General features: G+C 45.6%; 3 protein-coding genes across 3 annotated transcripts; 2 read left to right on the top strand and 1 right to left on the bottom strand.

Annotated features, from left to right (window-relative positions):
• Positions 1-274: 274 nt before the first annotated feature.
• On the top strand, positions 275-3,386 carry LOC139366457 (tetratricopeptide repeat domain 9C). The gene is made up of 4 exons (XM_071103952.1): positions 275-419; positions 778-1,127; positions 1,279-1,461; positions 1,709-3,386. The coding sequence occupies exons 2-4, from the start codon at positions 782-784 to the stop codon at positions 1,807-1,809; spliced, it is 630 nt and encodes a 209-aa protein (XP_070960053.1). The 5' UTR covers positions 275-419; positions 778-781; the 3' UTR covers positions 1,810-3,386.
• LOC139366456 (uncharacterized) lies at positions 3,375-11,282 on the bottom strand. The gene is made up of 4 exons (XM_071103951.1): positions 10,662-11,282; positions 6,909-7,137; positions 6,121-6,387; positions 3,375-5,931 (listed from the first exon to the last, which is right to left on the bottom strand). Exons 1-4 carry the CDS (start codon positions 10,920-10,922, stop codon positions 3,410-3,412), a joined length of 3,279 nt encoding a protein of 1,092 aa, XP_070960052.1. The 5' UTR covers positions 10,923-11,282; the 3' UTR covers positions 3,375-3,409.
• Positions 11,283-14,115: 2,833 nt separating this feature from the next.
• Positions 14,116-16,327, top strand: LOC139366458 (microtubule-associated protein 1 light chain 3 gamma, like). Its single transcript, XM_071103953.1, has 4 exons — positions 14,116-14,423; positions 14,658-14,713; positions 14,804-14,910; positions 15,081-16,327. The coding sequence occupies exons 1-4, from the start codon at positions 14,366-14,368 to the stop codon at positions 15,265-15,267; spliced, it is 408 nt and encodes a 135-aa protein (XP_070960054.1). The 5' UTR covers positions 14,116-14,365; the 3' UTR covers positions 15,268-16,327.
• The last annotated feature ends 3,185 nt before the right edge of the window (positions 16,328-19,512 follow it).

Consider the following 19,512-nt stretch of genomic DNA (forward strand, 5'->3'; position numbering starts at 1 on the left):
GAACTATTGAAGGCTGTCCTATGAATAAGAAATACTGCAGCCTATGATATCCACAATGTATGAACTATTGCATTTGTTCCAAACACACCTCTACAACCTTCGAACGCTCTTCATCAATTCACCAAAGTGATAAACATAGACAACACTATTTTATTTTTCAGTATTGATTAATTTTGTTTCATTGATGAATGCGTCACAGAGTTATGTCCATGTTGCTAAGGCATGTAGCGCTAAACTAAAAATAAGTTCCGTTGCAGTGAAATGGGTTGGGTTCCTCTCACCACAGAAGAAGAGAAAGCAGGAAGTGCCTGCCTCTACCAATGCTGTGGTTGTTTGCATGTTAATTGTTTACTAGCTACAGTAAGTAGGTGGGCAAGTTCAAGTATTTGTATTTTGTGCAAAGATCAATAGACTGTAAGGTAAGCTGCCATTACACTTTTATTTATAACGGTTAACATATGGCCATGTCAATTGCAGTTACTTTGCATTTTGTTCACGCAAGAGCTAGCACCAGTAAAACCCATTTTCTTGCTTGCTTATACATGACCTAGTAGGACACCCAGGTAACAGTTAGTGAATGAGTTGAAATGACTAGCAAGTTTTTCTTTTAAAAGCAATCGTGATTTCGGGTTTAGAGCATCTTCATTTCTTTAATCATATCTAGTTTTGTCTTAACATTTAGTGTTGGTGTGGACCACCCATGTAATATAATGTGTTCAGTCATCTAATATCATGTCTTCTCATGTACTTATTATCCCATCACTACCGGCCATCAAGTTCCATGGCGAGTCCAGAGACACCAGGAGATGAGAGTAGGGAGCTGAGGTCTGGGGCTGCAGGGGTAAGCTGTTCAGGAACGCCTACCAAGCTTGGCCCCTCAGGTGCCAACGTAGACTCCCAGCTACAAGATGCCGTCCACTTAAAAACGGAGGGGAACAAATTCTACAAAGAGAAACACCTTCGGTCTGCAATTGGACGTTACCACCGTTCGTTGCTCATTCTGCGTAGTTTAGACTCTGATGTCACTGCGGCAGTGAAGGGATTTGGTCCTGAGGCTCCTGTACTCACCGCAGGACAGGAAGAACTACTTAGGAACACACAGATTGACTGCTACAACAATTTAGCAGGTATTATAGGCCTTGGCATGTTTCATGCAGTAGATTAGTTGTTTCAAATTATCCACTTAAAGGAGGATAATACGAAGCACAATGCACAATCTGCCTCTTTCTGGACTTACCTTTATCTTCTCTTTTCTGTCACTTGGTCTCCCCCTCTCAGCCTGTCTGCTGCAGAGGGAGTGTGTCGACTACACGCGTGTCCAGGAGTACAGCTTGCGGGTGTTGCAGTTGCGGCCAGATGACATCAAGGCCCTGTACAGAGCAGGACTGGCCACTCTGGAGCTTGGAGACGCACAGAGCGCCAAGCAATACCTCACTCAGGCCAGTAAAGGACAACCCAATGGTAGCTCAGCTTTTTGGTTACTATCTTCCTGTTTAGGGGCTGCTGTCCCTACCACAGCCTTTCAGTAAAACAAAACAGATTATTGATGATTTGTGAGGGCGTGTTATAAGCCTAGGCATGCGGTACAATTCCCCAACAGAATGAAGTAGAACACAATATATTGTATTATTGTCTCTATGCTATTCCCATTCCCCTAATGTTGATTGAAATTTAAATCACTGTATTTGTGACTGTCTCTCTTTGACAGACACTAATGTGAGGAGGCACCTGCAGCGAGCAGAGGAGAGGCTGAACACGGAGTACCAGAAGGAGAAGGCTCTGTACCGGGGCATGTTCTCCTCCAGTTAGAGAGCCGGGGAGGGGGCCAGCGGAGGAGTCACCCATAATGAAGTTCCCATCAGGAGGGATGTTCTGTTGTTCTGACCCTGAGGATTGAGAAGAAAAGAGGAACCAAGCCTGGACTGGACACCTGAGAAGAGTTACAGCATGTTTCAGGGAATCGGCCTGAGTAAGGTGCTGCGCAGGTTTGCTAATATGGATCACATAATGACTAGTTATTTACGAGGCAAGATTATTCATTTTTTATAGATCATTGATTCTGTGCAGAGCCTTGATCAGGCTGATCCTATTGAAGATCCTGTTATGCTATAGAGAATATTTGTGCCTGATGACCAACAAGGAGATGGAGCTAAATTGTTGGAGGTTCAGCATAAGGGTTGAAGGTCAAAGCGAGGGTGCTAAAGAGAGACTTTGTGCACTGTTCAAACTCAGTCCTGTTATGACTTCTGGAAGTGGTTGTTTCTGGTCACATAATCAGTCATGTTCCTTTTTGTGTACAAAATGTTTTGATTAAACTTAAAAAATATATTTTTTAATTACAGCCTTTACTACAGCAATATACCAAACATTAGGAACACCTTCCTAATATTGAGTTTTTCCCTCAGAACAGCCTCAATTCATTGCGGCATGGAGTCTACAAGGTGTCAAGCATTCCACAGGGTTGCTGGCCCATGTTGACTCCAATGCTTCCCACAGTTGTTAAGTTGGCTGGATGTCCTTTGTGTGGTGGACCATTCTTGATACACACGGGAAACTTGAGTGTGAAAAACCCAGCAGCGTTGCAGCTCTTGACACAAACCGGTGAGTTTGGCACCTATTACCATACCCTGTTCATAGGCACTTGTCTTGCCCATTCACCTTCTGAATGGAACTCAAACAATCCATGTCTCATTTGTCTCAAGGCTTAAAAATCCTTATTTAACATGTCTCCTCCCCTCCATCTACACTGATTTGAAGTGGATTTAACAAGTGACATCCATAAGGGATCATAGCTTTCACCTGGTCAGTCTGTCATGGAAATAGCAGCTGTTCATAATGTTTTATACCTCAGTGTAGAAGTGTTGGAGATGGATGTATTCACAGAGTCAAAAGTTTAATTAGAAGTTTCCTTTATTAATAATAATCCAAGATACACACATTTGTTTCAAATAACATTTTATTCTTAGTATTACTTTATTGAGATCCATTTCAAAATCCTGAGCACAATATCAATTTATAGCACAATTTGTTTGTTGATTTTGGTCTTTATGGCCAATATGATTGTACTTCAAAGGCAACATACAGTATATAAGGTTTGATTTGATATACACTCAGAGAGGAGAACAAGCTTACGATAGCCATGATAGCGCACAGAGATAAGTCACAGAGTTGCATGCAGAGGGGACCACTCACAGTCACACACTACTGAGAGTCAAGTTCAACAGATTCATAACATTGGCACCGCCTTATCAACCAAAATACAACCGACTGAAATATTGACTGTAACTTAGTGGTTTGGGGTTTTAGGCTGGGTTTCTGTACAGCACTTTGAGATATCAGCTGATGTAAGAAGGGCTATATAAATACATTTGATTTAGTGGCAAAAACACTTTCATTTATTGTGATCATCTCACTTTCTAGACGTCTTGTGTTTCAAACTCAGAGACCTCACTGAGCTAAACACCCTTCTACTCAGGTCCCTCAGTGAGCGCGAGCGTGTGAGGGTTGCCCGAGAAGGAGGGGGGGATGGCGAGAATGATGGGGAGGAGAGAGGAGGAGAGAGGGAGGGACAGCTTCCCTCCAGACTTTGAGAGCGAGAGAGGTGAAAGAGGCTGGCAGTAGAGGACAGGCGCTTGTCTTCTTCCCCTCTTCTTCCCAACGCCAACGGACGAACCCGCTCCATGCTGAGCTCCAGGGAGGAGGTCCACTGTGCCCCCCTCAGACGCTCCTCTTTCTGGGCTCGAGGCTCCAGCACGTCCCCCTGGGACTCACTGCGGAACAGAGCCCGTCTGGACAGCCTCAGGCTGGAGCTACGCTTGTCCCAGCCACCACCACCCTTCCCTTTGCGTTTTGAGGCACTGCTCTCTTTCTCTCGCCTCTCTGCCTTGGCATGCTTCTCCTTTTGGTCATCTTTCTCCTTTCTCCTGATCCCCTCTCTCTTCCACCTCTCCTTGTTCTCCTCTTCTTCAGCCTCTTTCCCCCATGAACGTCCTTCGAAGCCCCTCCAGAGTTTGGCTGCCCCCTTCTTTGGCGTCTGGGCCGTGTCGTGACTGCGTTCCTCTCCCCAGTTGCTGCTGTAGCACCTCTGTTTCCTGTGGAAGCTGCTCACTGTCGATGCCCTCACCAACTCCTTGGACGCATGCTTCCCCTGGTAGAGCCCCTCCCCATCCACCCTCTTCCATCCTTCTCCCTCCCCATCTACCCTCCATCTACCCCCTGCACCCCCTGCACCCTGCCGTAGTGACCCCCCTCTGGGCTGGATGCTGCCCCTTTGTGGTGAGCTGCTGTCCCTGACGCGAGGCAGGGAGCACTGGAATGGGTCATCCCGGCGGAACACAGAGAATGGAGTATTGGCAAGGGGGGAGGGCTGGAGAGGGCGGGGTGGGGAGCGTACCCTGGGGCGGTCACGGGACGAGGGGGAAGAGGCGGGGTCAGATGTGGAAGAGGTTTGTTGGCAGTGGAAGGTGTGTGTGTGGTGGTGGGTGACATGATGATGGGTAGGTGGGTGAGTTGAGGTGGACTGGTAAGGGTGATTGGGGCTACTGGAATGTGGACTGGAGGAGTTGGGAGGTGTGAGGCCGGAGTGGGACTGTGGGGAGTGAGTGACACTGAGGGACAGCTGGATCGGCCTCTGGGGGTCAAGGTCAGTCTTGTTACTGGCGTGGAGGTGATGGACGCTGGAATAATCATGATGATGAGACTGGTGGTCATTCTGGGCTGTCTGGTGGGAGGAAGGGGAGGAGCTTTGGGCTTTAAACTCTGACCCCTGACCTCTTCTCTCGGCGTCGCTCTGGAAGCAGTCGACATCCAGCTCTACGCCCTGCTCCATGAGGCCCACCACCACAGCCCGGGGCAGGCCAGAGAGACGGGAGATCTCCCCCACCATCGCCGAGTCCTCGCTGAGCTTACTAGGGCTGGCGTCCGGGGCATTGACGCTGGGTTGACTCCTTGTCACTTTCCCTGGTGAAGAATCCAGTCCACTCCAGTCCAGCGAGCGGGAGAACCCTAGCCCTAACCCAGCCCCTGACCCGGTGACCTCCAGAGAGCTCCGGTGATTGAGGTTGGAGGGACATGTTGAGATGCGTGGCCGAGACCTCAGGGCAGGGGTGGGAGTGGCGGCGGTGGAGATGGAGGTGGAAGGAGAGGGGGAGGCAGTGGGGATAGCATGGTCACTCCTTAATACACCACTAGTGCTAATACCTTCCTTGGAGTTTGAGTCTAAACCCAGGTTTTTGTTCAGATTGGGGCTGAGGTTGAGACTGAGGTTGAGGTGGAGGTTGATTTTGAGGTCCTCTCCTGTCACGGAGGGCAGGTGGCCCAGGTTGATGGAGTTCCTACTGGCCTTCTTACCGATATTGCTGAGGCTGACCCGCGCAGAGTTACCCAGAAAAGACTTGCAGGGTGTCACACTGCCCCCTGTCAGGTTGGAGGGGGTACTGCGGCTCTCGAAGGCCAACAGCGACTGAGTGGAGCCGTGGCCAGGGGTTCTGGGCCCCCTGTGGCAACCTGGCCCAGGGGTGGCAGTAGGGGGGGTGTCAGAGGGGGAAACCCGGCTGCGGTACTGACGAGCCAGCCTGGTGATGTACTGCTCCAGCTGGGTGAAGGTGGAGGGGTGAGGAGGCTGGGGGGGCCGGAAGAGGGGGGTGGACTGAGATTCCTCAGCCTGGGCAGAGGAGTCCAGACTCGGGGAGAGGCGAGAGGAGGGTGAGGGGTCCTGACTGGAGGTGAAGAGGGGGCTCTGGAGGGCCACGGCATGGAGGGGGCTGGGGTAATGGTACACCTCCTTGGTCCTCCGGGACACCAGATCGGAACAGAACCTGGGGTCGAGTTGGGGTCGGGGGTCAGCGAGTGGGAGGAGGGAGCCGGGATGGGGGTCACCCAGGCTGGAGCACAGGTCAGACAGGAAGAAGAGACTGTTCATTTCCAGGTCACCTGGGTTCAAAGGACGAGAGTGAAAGTTTATGAATGTCAGTCAGCTTATAAAGAAGCAAAAGCATTTATCTAGGATTATGGTCCCAGGACTCTCTGGAAAACTACTGGTTAAATACAGATGAACTGTACTGAAGTGTAAGTGTGTTTATGTGAGTGCATTTGAATGTCCATATGCGTGTTATATCTGACCCGTAGATACTGGTCTCCTATCACTGATCTCTGTGTTCTCCTCAATGCGCTGAGTTCTTGGCTGCTGCGCGGCCTCCGGCCACTGTATGTCACTGTGGTCTGCAGAGAGGGGCCGTTGTTCCCACAGCCTGAAGGCTCCCCCTGAGGGTGCTCCTGGTCCGGCCCGGACTTGCCCACCTGGTACTGGACCCCCCTGGGCCAGGACTGCCTCACTGGACACAGAGTAGCAGGAGTCTGATAGGGAGCTGCCACTGACCGAATAAAAGCCTACGAGGGTGGGAGAAATAAAGTGAGGGGAAGAGAGATGGGAGAGAGAAAGATAAATAGAAAGAAAGAAAGAAAGAAAGGAGGGAGTGTAGGTCCAGAGAAAGAGTGATTTGCAAGAAAGGAGTGAGTAAGTGGTGTTGAAAAGATAACATGAGAGGGTAAATAAAGGAACAGGGACAGAAAAGTTGAAGGTTAATATTTAATACGGCTTTGCAACACGGTATCTCACAAAGTAAACAAAACTTGAGGTGAGAAGTGTTGTTGGGCAAAGCCAGGGCCAGATTACCGAACGAGCACGCAGGGCCCCCCCAGATAGCCTATTACGAACATGGCGGTCGGGGCCCCCCCCAGATAGCATATGAACACGTCACAAGCCATGTTTATGTGGAGGGGGGGGGGGGGGGGCTGGAGGTAGGTATCCCAGGGCTCCAGATGTGATAGTCCAGCCCTGGCCAAAGCCGTATGAGTGTCACAGACCTCCCCCAAAAGACCCCCCATGGTAGGATCACACAGTCCAGTACCTGAGCTGGGCCTGGAGTCATAGTCCACCTGGACTGCACCATCAAGATCCGGGGGGGAGAGCAGGTCAGACGGGGCATCCCAAGAGAGGGTGGACCAGCGTGAGTCATCCCCACCAACCCCATCACCTCTGGAATGAACCAGCCCATCTCCACCAGAGTTCCCCACACGGTCCTTGTCCAACGTGCTGGTGTGGCATGGCAACACTGTTTCTGAAGGGGGAGAGGGATCCTGAAAAACAGAACAACGGGTGTTCGAGTCACAACATGTCTTTAAAGAGATGATAATTAGAGAGTGGTGTAGAATGGATCTCTAATGTTCTTATTTACCAAACACTGATGTCATCAGCCTTACTGGAAGTTCTGGAACACTCGTGTTTCAAGACTCAGACACAAAAACAGAATATGACGTATTCTTTCTCCTCAATAGCCAATTCATGACTTTCTTCTTACTTAGATGAATGTGATTACTCATGACCTCTGCGGTGATGCCCTAATATTAGCCTGATTGGGTGATAGGTGTGGGGGGGACAACAGGGGGCTTTGTTCACTGCCAGGCCTGATCAATCCTCCGTTACTACGGAGATAAACAGGAGACAATACAGGTGACTCATACTGCCTAACTGAGAAGGGAAGGTGTCCCAAATGGCACCCTATTCCCTATGTAGTGCACTATTTTTGACCAGAACCCACAGGGCGATGGAGGGTGATGGTCAAAAGTAGTGCACTACATAGGGAATAGGGTGCCATTTAGGACGCATTCTCACTCAGAGGGGGACTTAAAGGAAGAATAGGGGAAGACAGATGATGTAACAAAGAGCAGAAGGAGAGAGGGATAAGGGGGGGATGACAGGGGGGGTGGGTGCAGGGAAAAAAGTTAGACCTTGATCCTGCTTACCAGCCATGTTTAGTTTTCTCTATCTCTCGCTACTTTTTCCACATTTGATGAAGTTAGAAAAGGTATTTTCTAAGGGGAAGTGAGTGGGTGCTTGAGAGTGGGAGAGCTAATGGTGAGTGAAAAGTGGAGTGAAAGAGCAAGTATATGAAAGAGGTAGTGGGGGAGGGGGTTGCCTGTGAGAGGCAGAGAGTGGCATCTTAACCCCCCCAACCCCCAACCCCACTCCATAATAAGTTAAAGCCACCCCCTCCTCACCATAGCTACAGCTGCTCTCTGGTTCCTGCTCACTCCACCCACACAACAGACGTAGCAGAAGTATATCTAACTCATCCAGAGCCTGCCTGCCACACACTAAAACACAAATAGCAAATAATACTAAGACTAACACTAGCTTGTGCAAGCACACAAACACACTGATAACCGTCAGGGCCATGTTCACCCCCCACACTCTTCCATGGACATAATGTGAACCATGTTACCCCAGTGTAATGTTACAGTGAGATGGTTATGATCAAATCAGGAGGAGAGAGAGAGAGGTGGAGGCCCTCAGCGCTAAGAGCTCTGTAATATGATATCCCTCTATGTGAGACAGAGAGACACAGACATTTACCCTAAAGAAACAATATATCTACACAATGCACAGACAAATCACAGCAAATACTCCAATTAGAATGAAGGACTACATAATATGAATGTACATAACATACTTTTGTGACGTACTTTCATTAGGTATCTACAGTATGTAGGGCTTACGAACACTTTACGAATGCTCTATAAAGCCTTTAAGTTGTTATTTTCAGAATGGGGCGCATCATTGTGATAACGCTAAATACTTTGAGATGTCATGTTGGGAAAGGTAAGCTACATTATCAACAGCACCAGCAGGCAAACATTGGTTATTGATAAACATATGCTTATGCATTGCGCACTATTCATTATTGATTAATTCCGTTTACTTTAACTGAAGAAGCAGAGGAGACGTTTCAATCCAAGATAATGCCCTCTGACGTCATGTTTTTCTGTATGGGCTGGAGGTTGATATAGGGCCAGCAATACATGTCATGGTCCAAATGTACATAGAAGAATGCTGGTGAGGGTGATCACAGTGTGGGCTTTGGCAGCAAATCAAGTGTTGATGGGGTGCAACAGTACTGTACTACTGTTACCCCACTGTGATAGTTAAAATAGCCAGAGAGAGAGAGAGAGAGAGACTCACTGCAGTCTTATCTCCAGTCATCTTTCCCCTCTTCCCTCTCTACCATCTTCCATCTCACCGTTCCCCTCTTCCCTCTCTACCATCTTCCATCTCACCTTTTCCCTCTTCCCTCTCTACCATCTTCCATCTCACCTTTTCCCTCTTCCATCTCACCTTTTCCCTCTTCCCTCTTCCCTCTACCATCTTCCATCTCACCTTTTCCCTCTTCCCTCTCTACCATCTTCCATCTCACCTTTTCCCTCTTCCCTCTCTACCATCTTCCATCTCACCTTTTCCCTCTTCCCTCTACCATCTTCCATCTCACCTTTTCCCTCTTCTCTCTCTACCACCTTCCATATCACTTTTTCCCTCTCCCCTCTCTCCTCTCCCTCTCCCCTCTCCCCTCTCTCCTCTCCCCTCTCTCCTCTCCCCTCTCCCCTCTCTCCTCTTCCCAGTGGGCAGAATTGGGTCGGTGATAACGTTGGTCACGTTGGAAACAACAACAGCAGAAGCAACTTGTCTCTCAATCTGTTGTTTAATATGCTAATAGGGTCTGCGTTGGCGGATGGAAGGGCAAGTAGAGCTACTCTCTGGTGTTTGTGATGACTAATACCATTTAACATAGCATAGCTGCTGAACGTCACAGGGAATCTATAGAGAATAAATTGGTGCAGTGTTTCTGAGAAGGAAAAAGCAGTAAGTAGAATGTTGTGCTGGTTCCTTACCTCGGGATCATTTGACCATTCTCTAATTGATTAATAAAAAGGGAATGACTTGAGTTGTCCCTATTACTGGAGCTAAGTGACTGTTCACCAAACACTGTAACAACAAGCCAGTATGGTAACCTACCCAACATGAGGACAGTGTTCACAGACTCAGGTTAAGCTTCAGACTTCCAACTCCATTATGAGGCAATGTAGGGCTCTGTGGCCTTCTGAATTCTATTCTTAGTATTGTACCAACTAGGCCTAACAGTTGTCCAAATGGTAACAATGAAAGCTGAAGGCCGCATCCATGGTGAGAGTTAAAATGAATAGGGTCTTTATTCAATAGGTCTACTTCAATGTGTGTACCAAGTTGTCTTACTATGGGACTTTCCCAATCAAATGATCTTATCTCACACAAAAAGATCAATGTATTCACATACTACAGTAGCCTATTTACACAGAAGATTTTTGGCCGATACAGAATATAGAACTCTGTAGGCATCTGTCACCTACAGTATGACCTGACCTAGGTGTATGCTTGTATCTACAGGGTGTGTACCAAGTGTACATTCTTTACACAGATACATTCTATGTCACGTCCTTGGGGAAAACTGGACTGTGAAAAGATGTGGACGTTGACAATCTCATCATATGAGATCCATACAGGGGACAGAACCATAACACCCTTTGTATTCTACATAACCTTGACTGATACAAAACGTAATAAGAAGCTGTGGAGGCGGATGGATTACTGTCAATTCTATTAGACAGGTCAAACGCCATTGTGTAATCAGTAGCTATAGCTCCGTGCTTATGACTCCATCGCTCAATCAAGGCTATTGAAGCGCAGCAGTCTGTTTGATGCAACGGGATACAAATGCCCTACTGGCAGATCTGAATGCATTCATATTTAATAGCAACCAATCTTGTCAAGAGATCTGGGGCTACGCACTGACCTGTTGCCTGCGGGATGTCGCAGAGCCATCCGAGACTGCGCTCTCGAGGTTTTCCTCCTGTTGATCCGTGATGACAGTCACCGTGGTACCGGTGCTACTGGTGTCTTTGAGGTCCAGCGCCGCATCGATCATGTCCAGATGTTGGCCCCGGAGCAAATCCAGCTCAAGGATTCCAGCCAGGGTCGCTTTCAGCCGCTCGCCAATCCGAACCCGCTCCGTGCCAGACCAGAGCGAATTCACACAACTGCGGCGACCAGGCATTGTAGAGGCTGAATCCGGGGCGCTTTAGACTAGAAGCTCAGTCTCAATGACAATGGGCTACGGTCCAGCTAAAGTCAGTGCAACATATGTTCTCACGATTGACAATATAGCAACATTGTATCCTCCCGCTCAGTTAAACCAATGATTCGTTGGCAAAATAGCCTAGCCTACTTAATTAAATCTAAGCCATATTACATTGAAGCACGTTGACTAAAGAGTCAAATGTATGACACTAAAGAGATGATCAAACCATATTCCATCTTATTCCTCAATTTTGGTTTCGTATTATGATCACCCAATTGTGTCCGACCATTCAGTACTTCATGCAAATGATGTTCACGATAGACCCGACGTAACAATGCTGTAAATAACGTTACATTGGATCAAGAAAAATGTGTCCAGGGGGAGGAGCCGAGGAGGTAACGTACCAAAGCTTGAACGGGATTGGCCAGGGAAGTTTTCGAATAAACGCCTTGAAAATCCCTTGGCCGCCAAACTATTCCAAAACACACAGGAAAATGTTCAAATACACGATGAGTGATGGGCTATAATAACGGTGATAACGTTCACCACGTGCATACCTTAGTCTATAAAAGCATAATAACACAAAGACGCAAAGACTTTCAAAAAGTGTTACAAAGACTCCTCGAATGAAATATGTAGATTGACAAGTTTACTATTATTGTGAGTCTGTAAACGAAATGTTCAAGTCACAGTTGCATCAATCACCTATTTGGGTTGTATGGGACAAGTTCTGCCCCTTTGGATTCGGACAGGTGCACCTCCCCCATCTCCACCCCCTGCTCTGTTATGTCAACCTTCAACCAGCAGAGAGCAGCCTTGTGACAACACCAGGTTCATGCCAAGAACAGTTTGGGTTTTGGCCTAGAGTAGTTTATTTGATCTCTAGATCTATTCTATAATTCATATTTTCTCACTGTAAAACAAACCTGTATTTCAAAGGGGTATTGAGTATTTGAGTATTTCAAAGGGGATTGTTCAAACTCTAATTATGTAAGTGGGGCAACATTCTCCCACCTAGAGAGCAAGATACACAAATCCATAAAGCCCCGTTTTTCAAAGTGCATATAATGCAAAAGGAGAGGGATAAAGCATAGCATAAAGATAACTAGAGCCCGCCCGATGCATCGATTGACTGATACCTGCCTTTCACATAAATATTTGTATTGGTCTTTATTCCACAGATAAAGCGCCTATATTATATACATATAATAAACAAATACCTCTGCTCTTTTGCGATAATTTTTTGACATTTTCAATGGTTGCCTGAAGAACTTTGAACATCATCCAGCCCTAGGTCACAACGTGATTGGTTTGACAGGTGAGTAACTTGCCGTAGTGAGCGTATTTGAATAAGTAAATAATCAAAAGTCGACTTAACCAAGCAAGCAGCCCTGTCCTCATTACATTCTCACTTAGTTAACGTTAGCTGGCCAGCTAGCCAGCAAGATAGTTTAGCTATCTAGCCAGGAAGGTAGTTTTTACCTTAGCTCGCTAGCTAGCAGTCTGCGCTACTTATGTGCGAACACTGCCAAAGTGAACGCTCCTCGATACAAAAGTAACGCTGTTATTGTCTCGGCCTATTATGTTTGCTAGTGGGCTTATTTGTTTAGTTTTCCGAAATATGCAATCGGCAAAAAGCAAGACATTTGGAGCAGATGTATCATTTCAAGCCATGTGCTTGCATTCATGATGTGAGATAAGTAACGTTAGCAAGCTAAATTAGGTGTGCCTAAAACCAGTGCCAAGCATTTCCCTGCATAAAGTTTTCAGCCATCAGCACATGCCATTTGGAGTTAGTGTATAGCCAATACATTTAGTATTGATGGTTACTGTCAGAAAACATTGTTGTAATGAACAGCTAGCTTATGCCCTTCATAGGTTGCCATTAGTAATGGCATTAAGTGTTTTTTTACATGACCTTTTGTAAACACTAGTAAATCTACTCAAGACAAATGCTGATGAGGGCACCTAGTGGTGACATTACGAACGGCATTTGTGAACTTGTCAACGCTTATTTGTGAATTTGTGAACAGTGCAGTTTCAGATTGACTTTGAGACTAATTTCATATAATTCAACCAGCTACCCCTTGTGGTGGTTTAGCACAAACACCTTCCTTTGCATACTTCTTATCCACTGCCATAGATACGTACAATTTAAAGACGTGTCTAAGTAAGGGGTAAGAATTTGTTCTTAACTGACTTGCCTAGTTAAATAAAGGTACAATAAAAAATAATGGTCAACTAAACAAGTTTTGTATTTACTGTCGTATTTATAGAGGATATATAGATGCTTTTCGGTGAAAATCCTGTAAACAACAAATATATATATTTTAAAATAATGTTCATTTTAATATTTTGATAAGAAATCATCATTAAGAATATTTGTTAATTCTTGTAATTCTTGTGTAAAAAAAAATAGGTATGATTTTCATTCAACCTCTATAAAAACAACATATTGTCAGATATATCGCTAATCGGTGACTTTTGCCTCCCTAAAATCAGCATTGGACCCATCGGGCTCTAATGAAAATACACAAGATACTGCGCAGACAATCCATGCCGGAATGAAGCATGCAACCTGACAACCAGCATTATGGGAATATTCTATTCAGGCCTTTGTGCCCTAATGATCACGTGTGTGGTCACCTGGAGCTGGCTATCAGTCCAGCCAAGGGTCAAAGAAGTGTGTGTGTGTGTGTAAGAGAGATAAGGTGAAAGAGTGAGATCTAGAAGTTTTCACCACAACCCTTTGTAACAGAACTCTTGCAGACAACCCCTGGGGATTTGACAATATGGTGTAGGTATCCCATTCTCTAACTCTAATTATTCACACACACACACAGACATCCATCATTCCAGATTGAGGCCCCCATATATCTTAGTTTTCAAATGTAAAGTGACTAATACAAACATGAATATATCACATGTTGATTGTTTATGAGTAAGTAGATAGTATAACATTTAATTATTCCTTTCAAAACCACAAAATAATCAAATATCAAAACTATTAGCTACAGTTTGAGGTTTACATCCTCTTGAGTTGTTTGTTATTGTTCAATAGTGAGTGTGTGAGCCCTCGTGACACCAACGTCTGAGATATGCTGTAAGTGGTCTGAGATAACCAGTCTGTGTGAAGTGGATCTGAACCAATCATGAGGCCAGGACGAATACACAACATATCATTAGTACTAGGAGTGGGTCCAAGCTTTGTTCATGTAAGCATTCCCATAGCTTAGCCACGTATCGACCCCTCCCAGGGCAGCCCGCCTACCTATAAAAGCCAGCGGTGAACAGTGAAGTGTTGGGGTTTGTGCAAACTTCCACCTGAGGGGACTATTACCGTCAGCCTGGGTCAAGGACCACCGCCGGCACAAGTAGCCAGCACCACAGCAAGAAGCAACACCACCCCAAGAAGAAAAATGCCTCCCTTCGAGAAATCTATGGAGCTGATGTCTTTCAAGCAAAGAAAATGCCTTGGTTGGTGCTTCTATTCTAGTCGATTGTTTTATTCTGTAGTCATTCTTTATGATAGCTCTAGTCTTCTTGATCAATTATAATTATGGTGATTAAGAGGATCATAGCCTATCATTGAAGAGTGCATGATACATTTTGGTCGACTCACCTGGTGTTTTAGTTCATTCTACACCCTATATTATAACTTCTGGTGGTCTGTAATAAAGTGGTAATGTTCTTCTGTTATGCTTTTTCTAGCAACAAGAAAAGATGAAGTGTGCAGTATTCGTACCAAATTCCCAAACAAGTTACCCGTGAGTAATTTAGCATTTTGGTAAATTATTGCCTCCAATCAAATGCAAGGAATGCTAACAGTTGTCCATCTGTGTTCTCTAACTGTGAAGGTGATCGTAGAGCGTTACCTCCGTGAGAAAACCCTTCCCCTATTGGACAAGACCAAATTCCTAGTTCCATTCGAGCTGACCTTGGGTCAGTTCCTCTGTCTACTCAGGTGAGCACTGGTTGAGGGTGTGTGAAAAAAGATTTGTATTATGATCAAATCTAAGTAGATTTGCTGACAGTCTGTGTGTGTTTAGTGTGCGTGTGTTTGCATATGGTATTGACCATGTCTTCACGGGACCCATGTGATAACCCCTCTTCCTATCCTCTACCTCTCCTCAGGAGTAAGATTGACCTGGAGTCCACCCAGGCTCTGTACCTGTTGGTGTCAGAAAGGAGCATGTCCTGCATGTCGTCCAGTATGGGAGACGTCTACTCCCAGTACAGCGACCCGGATGGCTTTCTTTACATCACCTATGCCTCACAGGACATGTTTGGAGGGGACGTGGACGCTACCCCTCCCTGCTGAGCCCAAACAATGGGCTCCTTCTCAATTTTCTGAAAGATCTGTCTTCTCCTCACTTCCTCTCTTTCACTGCACTGATCTGGCAGAACTGGCCAAGTGAAAGCCAGTCCAAGTAATGATGACCTTCCACCATGTTGTTTTCTCCTGTCAAGTCTTTGACGATGAAGTGATAGTGAACGGGAGGAAACAGGGATTTTCAAGCACTTGAGATTGAGCTATTCTCCCGCCCTTCTACCTCACAAATGGACTCACAGTACTGCACCTTCGTCCTTCTCTTGGTTCGTTTCTGACCCCTTCCAGCTCTGCCAGAGCTGGACTGAGATGATTGAATACATTGATTAATGAAAGAGTCCAATGAGATTTAAGAGATAGAAAGAAACCTCTCTAATAACTCTTTAATAATTTAGTAAAATATCTGTAGAGATCATTGTCGTAACACCAGAGAGAAATAGGTTGGCGAAGGAAGCCCTACATTGTGGGTACTCACCCTGACAAGTGAAATTCCCTCCTGTTGGGATATTGTATCACCTCCAGGAACCACCCAGGTCTGTTGGGTGCTCTGGGGTCTCCCCCAAGGGCCTATATCTCCTCTGTTACCCCCTCCACCCCTCAAAATAAATATGTTGAAACGGAGGAAAATAAGGTCAATGGGAAGATCTCAATTGCATACTCCTCACGTTCTCTCTCCTCGTCTCCTTCTCAAAACCCATTGGAGGAGGCCAGAGGGGAGGGACCTCGAGCTTTCAAATCTAATGGGTTTTGAGATGGAGATGAGGAGAGAGAGGACGTGAGGAGTCTCCTGGTCTTACCTCTTAGCACTTTAAGCTCTCCTTTCCCTTTTCCTCATGAAACATCATTTCCACAAAATGTGAATTTGTGACCTTCAGGCACAGTGTTATTAAACACAATGTTACAAGTCAGACAAAGTGTTACGCGTGTTATTTGGACTGTTTACACTCAATGAAGACTTAGATATGTTCATGTTGTATGTCTAACAATGCCGTGCTCTGTAAAATCAAATGTAATCGAAATTCCCAAATAAACTCCCTGTCCTTTTAATGTATAATCTGGTTTGATTTTTGGCTATTCAAACATTCTTGTACTTTACTATTCCCCATAGCATCATATAATCATCATAACAGCATGTATTTTCTGTTCAAGGACAAAGTCATGAATGCATGACTTCACATGCATCACCTAAGTTCCAGTAACTTCAGAGCGTCATGAGTTATACTAGTCATGTATGATTATTGGAGCCAGACCTGTGCCCCATACAGACATACAGGAATGCCATGACACACACACACTGTACTTTCACACAAAGCTGCCATGCTACTTCCCACCTCTGTCTTAGATGTGACACCCTTCTACACATAGTTGTGTTACATAACCTCCTGGCTGCATTTAACAGTACGGGTCAGTGTGTCACGGGGGGGGGGGGGGGGGGAGTCCGAGCGTAGCGATAGAGGACTCTAGTGCCCCAAACAAATGGATTCAACATAAAAGTCCTGTAACTTTGACATGGAAGACCATATTTATGTGATCTATACCTTGGCTTTTTACCTGTTCAAACTAAAACACACTAGGTGGCAGTGTGTACCCCTTCAGTTTATTTGCCAACTCATGGAAGTAGTAGTTGAAAACTACTTCAAAATGGAGATGGCCTCAATGGCACTGCCCATGCTCTCACAAACACCATAATGGGACAGATACAATGATGTGATGTCTTAGTCTATGGGGCCAAGGTATTTTCAGAGAAGGACAGAATGACAGTGACCCAGAAATGGACTGATGGAGGTAAGAGAGAAAGAGATGGAGACAGCTTCTCAACAGGTTTAGAGACATGAAAACAAAACAGACAAGGGGAGAGAGAGTATAAGTGAGAGTATAAGGGTGGAGTTAAGAGGATACACATACCCACTCACTTCACACCATCGTGGCCATTCTAGCACCCTTTGCACATGTTCTAGAACCGGTACTGCTGTTGAAGAGGGGTGTAAACCGGACAACTGGGTGGGTCTCTCTCGGTGGAGTCAATGTTACGAGTGGCAAGGTGCTCTATTTAATCACATGTGAAGAACAGAGATGCTAAGGAAGACTTGTGAAATGGCTCATTAGTGTCATGTCATGCATAATGTGTTGTTGGTTTACCTTTAGGGTACTGATAACATGATGTTTTCCCATCTGCCCTATACTACTACTGATATTATGAACACGTTGAAGCATGTAAGCAAGATCATTTGAGCTGTAAACAGATTGTACAGTACACCAGAACAGATACTTTCAACACAGACATGGTCGTGGCCAAAAGTTTTGAGAATGACACAAATATGAATTTCCACAAAGTTTGCTGCTACAGTGTCTTTAGATATTTTTGTCAGATGTTACTATGGAATACTGAAGTATAATTACAGGCATTTCATAAGTGTCAAAGGCTTTTATTGACAATTACATGAAGTTGATGCAAAGAGTCAATATTTGCAGTGTTGACCCTTCTTTTTCAAGATCCGCCCTGGCATGCTGTCAATTAACTTCTGGGCCACATCCTGACTGATGGCAGCCCATTCTTGCATAATCAATGCTTGGAGTTTGTCAGAATTTGTGGGTTTTTGTTTGTGCTCTTGAGGATTGACCACACATTCTCAATGGGATTAAGGTCTGGGGAGTTTCCTGGCCATGGACCCAAAATATTGTTTTTTGTTCCCCAAGCCACTTAGTTATCACTGACCCTTATGGCAAGGTACTCCATCATGCTGGAAAAGGCACTGTTCGTCACCAAACTGTTCCTGGATGGTTGGGAGAAGTTGCTCTCGGAGGATGTGTTGGTACCATTCTTTATTCATGGCTGTGTTCTTAAGCAAAATTGAGAGTGAGCCCACTCCCTTGGCTGAGAAGCAACCCCACACATGAATGGTCTCAGGATGCTTTACTGTTGGCATGACACAGGACTGATGGTAGCGCTCACCTTGTCTTCTCCAGACACAATTTTTTCCGGATGCCCCAAACAATCGGAAAGGGGATTCATCAGAGAAAATGACTTTACCCCAGTCCTCAGCAGTCCAATCCCTGTACCTTTACAGAATATCAGTCTGTCCCTGATGTTTTTCCTGGAGAGAAGTGGTTTCTTTGCTGCCCTTCTTGACACCAGGCCATCCTCCAAAAGTCTTCGCCTCACTGTGCGTGCAGATGCACTCACACCTGCCTGCTGCCATTCCTGAGAAAGCTCGGTCCTGGTGTTTGCTGGACTTTCTTCGGTGCCCTGAAGCCTTCTTCACAACAATTTAACTGTTCTCCTTGAAGTTCTAGATGATCCGATAAATGGTTGTTTTAGGTGCAATTTAACTGGCAGCAATATCCTTGCATGTGAAGCCCTTTTTGTGCAAAGCAATGACGGCACGTGTTTCCTTGCAGGTTACCATGGTTGACAGAGGAAGAACAATGATTCCAAGCACTACCCTCCTTTTGAAGCTTCTAGTCTGTTATTCAAACTCAATCAGCATGACAGCGTGATCTCCAGCCTCGTCCTTGTCAACACTCACACCTGTGTTAACGAGAGAATCACTGACATGATGTCAGCTGGTCCTTTTGTGGCAGGGCTGAAATGTAGTGGAAATGTTTTTGGGGGACTCAGTTCATTTGCATGGCAAATAGGGACTTCGCAATTAATTGCAATTCAGCTGATCACTCTTCATAACATTCTGGAGTATTTGCCAATTGCCATCATACAAACTGAGGCAGCAGACTTTGTGAAAATTTATATTTGTGTCATTCTCAAAACTTTTGGACACGACTGTACAGTACCCTAGCACAAAGATGCCAAACAAGCACTGTATTGATGGAACAGTATCTCATCCATATCCATTACTCACAACAGGAACTATATCATTTCCAGGGCAGTGAATACTCTGTCAGTAGAACAGTAACAGATGTATTGTATATAGTAATAACTAAAGACACAAGAGATGGCTATGGTCCCAATCAAAATGAAAACGGGGTAAACTGGTCTTAAACCTAAACCAGTCACACAATGACATGTTGCGGGGATCATGTGGAACAGGGTCAGAACATGACAGAGTATGGGGATCATGTGGAACAGGGTCAGAGCATGACAGAGTATGGGGATCATGTGGAACAGGGTCAGAACATGACAGAGTATGGGGATCATGTGGAACAGGGTCAGAACATGACAGAGTATGGGGATCATGTGGAACAGGGTCAGAGCATGACAGAGTATGGGGATCATGTGGA

Source organism: Oncorhynchus clarkii, chromosome 14, assembly GCF_045791955.1.
Source record: "Oncorhynchus clarkii lewisi isolate Uvic-CL-2024 chromosome 14, UVic_Ocla_1.0, whole genome shotgun sequence".
In the NCBI taxonomy this organism is placed as follows: domain Eukaryota; kingdom Metazoa; phylum Chordata; class Actinopteri; order Salmoniformes; family Salmonidae; genus Oncorhynchus; species Oncorhynchus clarkii.

Coding starts and splice junctions, on each gene's coding strand:
- LOC139366457 (XM_071103952.1), top strand. CDS start 782: ATGGCGAGTCCAGAGACACCAGGAGATGAGAGTAGGGAGCTGAGGTCT. Junction 1,128..1,278: donor CTGCTACAACAATTTAGCAG/GTATTATAGGCC, acceptor TCCCCCTCTCAG/CCTGTCTGCTGCAGAGGGAG. Junction 1,462..1,708: donor CAGTAAAGGACAACCCAATG/GTAGCTCAGCTT, acceptor TCTCTTTGACAG/ACACTAATGTGAGGAGGCAC.
- LOC139366456 (XM_071103951.1), bottom strand. CDS start 10,922: ATGCCTGGTCGCCGCAGTTGTGTGAATTCGCTCTGGTCTGGCACGGAG. Junction 6,388..6,908: donor TGACTCCAGGCCCAGCTCAG/GTACTGGACTGT, acceptor CCACCCTCGTAG/GCTTTTATTCGGTCAGTGGC. Junction 5,932..6,120: donor TAGGAGACCAGTATCTACGG/GTCAGATATAAC, acceptor CTTTGAACCCAG/GTGACCTGGAAATGAACAGT.
- LOC139366458 (XM_071103953.1), top strand. CDS start 14,366: ATGCCTCCCTTCGAGAAATCTATGGAGCTGATGTCTTTCAAGCAAAGA. Junction 14,424..14,657: donor CAAGCAAAGAAAATGCCTTG/GTTGGTGCTTCT, acceptor TGCTTTTTCTAG/CAACAAGAAAAGATGAAGTG. Junction 14,911..15,080: donor CAGTTCCTCTGTCTACTCAG/GTGAGCACTGGT, acceptor ACCTCTCCTCAG/GAGTAAGATTGACCTGGAGT.